This window comes from Hakea prostrata, chromosome 4 (genome assembly GCF_041222555.1).
Source record: "Hakea prostrata isolate BN-2017 chromosome 4, UWA_Hpros_2, whole genome shotgun sequence".
Lineage (NCBI taxonomy): Eukaryota > Viridiplantae > Streptophyta > Magnoliopsida > Proteales > Proteaceae > Hakea > Hakea prostrata.
Window position 1 is genome coordinate 34,954,021 of NC_142603.1, and position 8,054 is coordinate 34,962,074.

At 35.0% G+C, this 8,054-nt stretch overlaps 1 protein-coding gene across 1 annotated transcript; it reads left to right on the forward strand.

Moving 5' to 3' along the window:
* Positions 1 to 1,229: 1,229 nt before the first annotated feature.
* On the forward strand, positions 1,230 to 7,057 carry LOC149018733 (putative amidase At4g34880). Its single transcript, XM_089152887.1, has 5 exons — positions 1,230 to 1,751; positions 3,147 to 3,361; positions 4,725 to 4,964; positions 5,639 to 5,831; positions 6,583 to 7,057. The coding sequence occupies exons 1-5, from the start codon at positions 1,239 to 1,241 to the stop codon at positions 6,940 to 6,942; spliced, it is 1,521 nt and encodes a 506-aa protein (XP_089009013.1). The 5' UTR covers positions 1,230 to 1,238; the 3' UTR covers positions 6,943 to 7,057.
* Positions 7,058 to 8,054: the final 997 nt, after the last annotated feature.

Genomic DNA, 8,054 nt, shown 5'->3' on the forward strand with positions numbered 1-8,054 from the left:
TACTGATGACCCTGCCAATGATGGGTTAGTAAAGCGGTTAAAGACTCTACCTCCCACGGGGAGGTCTTGGGTTCGCACCCATTCGGCAGCATTAATTTGAGGATGTAATCGTGGTGCGCGCAAGCTAGCCCGGATGAACCTCATAAAAAATAAAAATTGTAAAAAAGAAGAAGTTAAATTTGGCCAAAAAAAATTACTGATGACCCTTGTATTATAGGTTATTTATTATTTTATTTTTTTGTATTTCGAAATTACTAGTCTGATTATATATTTTGCCTAAAATTATTAATGTTCTCATATAGTTAAGGACTATTAGTTAATTGTCGATATGACATCTTTGTATTTTTTACAATCCTAAAATAATACTAAAGTCTGTTATCATTGAAGGATAATTATTCATGCCATTTTATACTATATCTTATTATTAATTGGACCCTTCTTCTAACTTAAGTATTAAGGTTAGTTGTGCAGTATCCATTTTACCTTTCATTAAATTTAAGAAGTCAAAAAACAATGTTACATCTATTTAGAAAAATTATATAAATACCAACTTTTCCCTTTAGTTTGCGAATTTCAATGAGTTGAATTCTATGACATAAAGGATAAATAAGTAATAATAAACTTAAAGATTATTTTAGAATTTTTGAAAACACAAAGATATCACACCGACATAACAAACAAAAAAAACTTACGACAAAGAGACATCATTACTTTGAGGTAAAATCTAAGATCAGATTAACAATTTCAAAGAGTATAGGAGATAAGATTATAATTAAGCTAAAGTACAAAGGACAATGATATTACACAATTAACCTTAAAAATTTCTTAACATGGTTAGAAGTAATGGGGGAATAGTAATTTCATAAAGAGTAGAGTTCGATTAGTAATTAAGCTACATAATTCAGGGGCATAAATTTTCTCAACAATTTACTAAAAAGGAAACAAAAAAATTAAAATTTATTTGACATGTAAAAATGTGCAATTAAATATCCTTTTACTTCTACCAAAAATTAAATCCCCTATTTTTATTTTTATTTTCGCTTTCAGTCACCACCTAATGGGTCATGCCATGAGTGCCCAAAACACTTTCAGTCACCACCTAATGGGTCATGCCATGAGTGCCCAAAACAATGCCTTTTTCCTTTTTGAAACCGTGGACCATCGCTATATGACACCATATATTAGAAGCTCAAATTCTAATTTCTGAAACATCCACAATGGCTTTTCCCCATTCAATCATGTCTCTCTCAGTATTTCTTATCTTCATTGTCTTTACTTCCTTGAGCATCAACAATGTTTCTGGCACCTTCTTTCCAGCAGAAGCAACGGTTGCAGAGATGCAACTGGCCTTACAGCAGAACACAACAACTTCAAGACAACTTGTGGAGTACTATCTAACACAGATTCTTAAGCTCAATTCTCGTGTCCGGGGCATAATAGAAGTGAACCCTGATGTGCTAACCTCGGCCGATCAAGCCGACTTGGCCCGGTGGAGCTCCGGCGTTCCCTTGTCTGGGTTGCATGGCATACCAATACTTCTCAAAGACAACATCGCCACCAGCGATAAACTCAACACCACCGCCGGATCATTCGCTCTGTTGGGTTCTGTTGTCCCTCGTGATGCCGGCGTGGTGGCGAAGCTCAGAGCTGCCGGTGCCGTTATATTGGGAAAAGCTGCACTTAGCGAATGGGCTTATTATCGTTCCTCTACTGCACCTAATGGTTGGAGTGCTCGAGGTGGTCAGGCTCTGGTAAGTTTTTTTTATTTTTTATTTTCCAATATTATATTTGTTTTGGTTAAGAAATTTTGTTCTTACTTTTCAAAATTAATGATTGTCAAGACTGCGGAGGTGAACTAAACCCCGCACCCATTTGTTTGCAGAAGCTCTTGGTTATAGGTCTGTCTTCTTTACTCATTCATTCCCTTAAAATGTTTTTGATAAAATCCTGGGATTTCGAGCATGTGGTATTTCTTCAAATATATTGATTTTTGACAAGCTAAATATGACACAATTAATATCGGAAGCAACTGATGCAGGATGTCATGGGAAAAAAAATCCACATGAAAAGGAATTTGAAGAAATCTTGTATGTTTATTCTTTGGGGGGGGGGGAGAAATGGTGTTTAGTTGTATTATCCTATGCCTAAACTTGGGAATATAAAAATAACAATCCAAGCCCTCCTAGAATAAACATCCCTGCTGTCCATGTTAATGCCCTTGGTTCATTGTCTTTGGCCATCACCTTACCATAGGGTTATGTGATCAAGCATGACATCTAATTCTTTGTTTATCAATTTTTCTTTACATTTTTTTTTTTTTCGGTTCCAGTTGCGATGTGTTAATTTTATATAGTAGATTCATTTTGTCCATCTCTTTCCTCTTCATAACAACAATTAGAGAGAGTCTCCTTTCTAAGTATGATGAACTAGCCTATTTATACATATATTTTTCTTTTACAAAAATAATCGTTCAATGTTTCAATTAATAGAATTAACTAAAACTAAGTTTAGGCTTACAAAACTAAACAAAACAATGATTTTTTTAATCCCTTTTGATATTTTTATCCCTAAAACTAATCACACCAAAGAAAGAAGTTACTATTTTTTCTAAAAGGGAAAAATTACTATTTTTTCATGTCATTTGGATATTTTCACCTTTATGTTGTTGTAGTCAATTTTAAGAGTAAAATTATCTAAAGAAATGAAATTTCATTATTTTACTTAATTTTGTAAACATAAACTCAATTTTAACTAATTTTATTAAGTAAAATATTGAATAGCTACTCCTATAAAAGGAAACTAAATACAGCTAATTAGATAAGTTTTTCAAAAAACTAAGTTGATCTGTCTTTCCAATTGAGGAAGAAAGGGATACATCTCTTAAGAGTTGATGTATAACATACTCCCGAGATATTCCTTCTTCATGATTTATAGAATTTTTTTTACGGTAATCCTGATTTATAGAATTGTATATTATTATTCTTTTTTTGTACAAAGAGGCTTTATTAAGTCGGGAGATTGGGATATTAATATGCCTCAACCGTAGTTGAACACACGACCTCTTCACTAAGAGGTGTTGGTTTCACCACTAGAACAGCTCTGTGTTGGCTAGAATTGTATATTAATAATCATGTAATTGTGTACAGAATCCTTACGTAATGTCAGCAGATCCATGCGGGTCTAGCACCGGGTCAGCAGTATCAGCTGCAACGGATATGGCAGCAGTGACATTAGGGACAGAGACAGATGGTTCAATCATTTGTCCTTCTTCTTACAACTCAGTGGTTGGAATCAAACCCACTCTTGGGCTTACCAGTCGAGCTGGTGTTGTCCCCATTAGTCCAAGACAAGACAATGTCGGGTTTGTATTTTTCTTTTCTTTTCTCACTGAAGACTGTATTTTCTATCTAGTGTGGGGCTTATGTGGGAAATTTATCAAGTCAGAAATGGATCATCCATTTCCTTGTCAAAAATTGACCATCCATTTCCTTGTAAATGTGTGATATGCGTCCCAACATCACATCAAATGGTTGAAATCTATTTATAAATCACATCAAAGAGTTGATTGATGTGACTTGTAAATAAATTTTCACATTTGATGTGATTTGGGACACATGTCACACATCTACAAGGAAATGGACCATCCATTTCCTTGTAAGAAATGGACATGATATTGATCCGGCTTATGTGCAGTATATTGAAACCTAAATGAGTCCAAATCCTTTGCTTTCGGGAAAAGGGTGCATCTGTTCAACTGTTCATTGGATGTCTTGCACCTAGTACTAAGCAATAACAAGCAAATAGTGTCATCCATCCAGTGGGGTGGTTGGATAGATGCACGCCCTACTTGGACGTAAAAGATTCTGTGTTCAACATAAATGGGTATGGGATTTTGTTTTTCATGAAGTTGGGTGAATCTGGATTTTCTATCTGTGAGGATAGACTTTGGTCTCAGCATATCCTTTTACTGCTAATTAATTTAAGAGATTAGGGTTCATATCTAAATAAGTGCTAAAAAAGTGTGAAAAGAGCACAATCCTCTATTCAATCCAATTAAAGGTGCATTGCACTTTTGAACAAAGTCCTTTTGTTTTTTGTAATATGCCATTTTATCAGGGTTCAATAGGATCTAGCTGGGTTAGGCATTTCAAAATGTTGATCTAGACGCTAACCTATATACTCGAACTAGATCAAACACCCAACTTTGACTTTGACCCCGATCCTAAGTTCAATTATAAGTCCATAACCATAGAACAATAAAATAATCCATAAAATCCTATACTATTATCTCATATATTAAAAAAATATTCTACAGGGTGACAGGTCAAGCCTAAATAAGCTGAGCATTCTACCCCAATCATAATTTAGAACTAGAATATTCTTACTCTACCCATTTCAAGACAAAAATTTTGAACATAGACCGTGCTTAGGTTCAGACCAATATCATGATGAGGAAAATGACCATCCATTTACTTATAGATGTGTGCCATGTGTCCCAACATCATATAACTCTTTGATGTGACTTATAAATAGATTTCAACCATTTGATATAATAGTAAGACACATGACACCTAATAAATTTCTGCTTAGAATCATGAGAAGCTACAGTGGGTGTGGACCATTAATTAAGGCTAAACTTGCATTGTTAATTTTTTTTTTCTTTTTTTTTAATATACCGAATTCTGAAATTTAAATTTTATTAATTAAATGAATATGATATGTAGGCCAATTTGTCGCACAGTATCGGATGCAGTTTATGTATTGGATGCAATTGTAGGGTATGACCCTAATGACAATGCAACTATAGCAGCTTCAAAGTTCATTCCTCCAGGTGGTTACCTTCAATTCTTGAACCCAAATGGTCTCCAAGGAAAGAGACTTGGAATAGTGAGAAACCCATTCTTTAATTTCCCCAATGGATCCCTCATTGCTCAAGCTTTCGAGAAGCATTTCCAAACCCTAAGGTAAAATTAAAGAAACTACATTATTATTTTTTTGGGTACATATACGGAGTTCAGATCCTCCCTTTCCTAATTGTAGTTCTCTTACATTTTTGCACCGTACATTTAGAAAGGAGAGTCTACCTCTAAATATTGAAAAAGTTAAACCATATTTTTTTTCAAAGTTGGATACCTTTAAATGTATGGTGAAAAGATATTAGAGGAGCACAATCCTTGATCTAGACTCCATAAACAGGGTCAAAAGACCCAAAACATAAAAACAATTGCATAGAGACAGTTGGGGCTTGTTTGGTTACATGAGTCTGAAGATTTCAAACATCTATGAATTTCAAATTTATGGAATCATAATTCATAAAATCTCTTTCAAATCTTTGAATTCATGTAATCAAACAGGCCCTTAGGGAATAGATGTGTTATTGTTTATATTCGTGGAACTATTCTATTCTCTACTATTAGAGGCTTTAGCCTGGGTAATTCACCAGAAGGATCTCCTTTTTAAGTCTAGAAGCAAATCCAAAAAGAATGTCAAAGTATTCCATAATAATACCAGAGGTAACTTTGGCATCCAACTAGTAGTAATATTCATATCTCTAATGACGTGTTCTACCTTCAAAACTACATTACTTATTGAAAGGGTTTTCTAAAAAAAATTCTTTTTGTGAAACAAACTCAAAAAGCCAACATGGTGCAATTTTGGTGGACAATCTGCAACTAGCAAACATCAGCATCATACAGAACGGTGTAAGTGAGAACTATGCATTGGCAACTGAATTCAAGATAGCTTTGGGTTCTTATCTTTCTGGGTTGATAGCTTCTCCAATCAGAACATTAGCAGACGCGATTTCTTTCAACATGAACTACTCGACCTTGGTAAGTGTGTATATATCATTTTCCTAAATTTTAGCTGGATTTTGAGTGTAAAATTGTTGGAAATAATACAATTGTGCAGTAGATTTGGATGAGATAACTTTCAGTCCATTCAGATCTATTGGCTCAAATAAGGAATGGCTTCTAAAGAAGCCTCAGTATTGAAAATTTCCAGATGCCTACTGGGGTATTATTCGAATAGTACTCTATCGATACTTTATGACTACAAAAATATGGAGCCCACAAGGGACACATTGTAGGTCTCACCTCTATTTTTTTTTTAATGATTTTTCCTATGAGCGTCCACTTTTGTGGCCATTAAGTGTTTTGTGCTTCCTGTCAAAGAAATTGATTCAGACTTGTACCTAACAGCTTCTTTTTCATTTTAAGGAGCTAATTAATGAATCTCACACCTAGATATGATGGAATTATTATCCATTGTGTGAATGTCATTGACCACATCGGCAATCGAAATTCATTCCATTCCTGAAGTCAATGTCAGGGATGGGCCTTGGCTCAATGGTGGGTAACTTAAGGTCAAGGCATCAAAATAGCCTTCAGCAAAAATTGTCAAGGTAAGGCTGAATGGAAAAACTGCCCTCGGGCTGTGCCTGTATAGAAGCCTTTAGTACCAAGTTCACCCAAAGTCGATACACTTGTAGGTCCAGCCACCCGAAACCCTAAAAATAAATGAAACCCTAATGTTAAACATTGTGGATGAGTTATTTGTCTTGATGGTGTGTATGAATTGCAGGAAATGATCCCACAATACGGACAAGATATATTTCTACAATCAGAGAACACAACAGGAACTAGTGATCCAGCATATCAAGCTGCATTAGCAGATATGCAAAGTTTAAACACAAATGGAGTTGTGAAGTTGATGGCAGATTATAACTTGGATGCATTGATAACTCCTAACTCCTTAATTACTTCTGTACTAGCACTCGGTGGACATCCAGGAATTAGTGTTCCAGCTGGTTATGGACCTGATGGTTCACCTTTTGGCATCTGCTTTAGTGGGTTGCAGGGTTATGAGCCAAGGTTGATTGAGATTGCTTATGCCTTTGAGCAAGCTACAATGATCAGAAAACCTCCATCATACCTTGTTTGATTAGACATCAAACGAAGTTACTTGTTTTTTCCTTTTGTTTTTCACTTCTCGTTGATATATAATTTATCAGGTCTGTCATTTTATCCTATCATCTATTGTTGATGGGGTCAATAAAAGAAAGGATCCTAGACTGTCTTCACATCCTTATTGCAATCTTTTTTCACTACATCTTCTTCTTTTTTCTTTTTTCTTTTTTCCTTTTTTGGAGGGGGCGGGGGGAGTGGAGTTGTCGGGTTTGGGTCTCCTATATTCTATGGGTCCAAGTAATTATAGTTTTGGTTGTATTTGTAATTGAAACAGGGCTTGGATTAATTACAAATATTGAGTTAAAATTGTAATTACATTGGGATTAGGGTTTTAGGTTTCCCTACAATTAGTCTTTGTAGGATAGCCTAGGGAACAAAGCAAACAATGGATAGTACTTTGTGGGTATGAGAGGGAGGTTTTCTAAAATAGTGAAACTTCTTTTCTTTTTGGTGGACATAGGCAAGGTCTTGCCAAACCACGTTAAATCTCTCTTGTGTGTTTTGCTTGCGTTTCTTCTTCATTCGTGGTGGTGCATCTGTATTCCCAACAAGGAGAGGGTAGGACTGAATTTAAATTGCAAAAGAATGTGATGGCAGTAGGACTGAATTTTAATTTAATTTTAAACGTGAATTGGCAGTAGCATCCAAGAAGATGGCTTATCTAAGTAGACTCAGAGGAAAGGACATCAATTAACAACCAATATTTTAGTCAAAATCGCTATAAGATGCAGCTTATCCCTTTTAGATTCTTCTGTGTGGTTCCTAGCATGTCCAGGGTTCTTTTTGGCATGAGCAGATGATCGATTTGTAGCTTTTCTTTTATCAACAAAATATTATTTCTTTTTTTTTTTTTTTTTGCGTATGAAAATATTGTTTCAAGTCACACTTTTATAGGTTTTTTCTTACTTGGAAGTCCTTAGTTTTCCTAGGCAGAAGTAGAACTCCTCGATCACATTGTTGTTAGATTTGTTGCCTTCTTTGAGCCCTTCTAACTCTGGAATGCTCATAGAAAATATGATCATAGTCAACATCGACTTGGGAGAGACTAATTGTTAGTTCTTATCTATAAGTCTGGATCCTTTCTTT

Bases quoted from the DNA above. Each gene is read 5' to 3' on its own strand.
- LOC149018733 (XM_089152887.1), top strand. From the start codon at position 1,239: ATGTCTCTCTCAGTATTTCTTATCTTCATTGTCTTTACTTCCTTGAGC. The intron at 1,752-3,146 runs GTAAGTTTTTTT...AATTGTGTACAG, and splicing joins CTCGAGGTGGTCAGGCTCTG to AATCCTTACGTAATGTCAGC. The intron at 5,832-6,582 runs GTAAGTGTGTAT...TATGAATTGCAG, and splicing joins ACATGAACTACTCGACCTTG to GAAATGATCCCACAATACGG.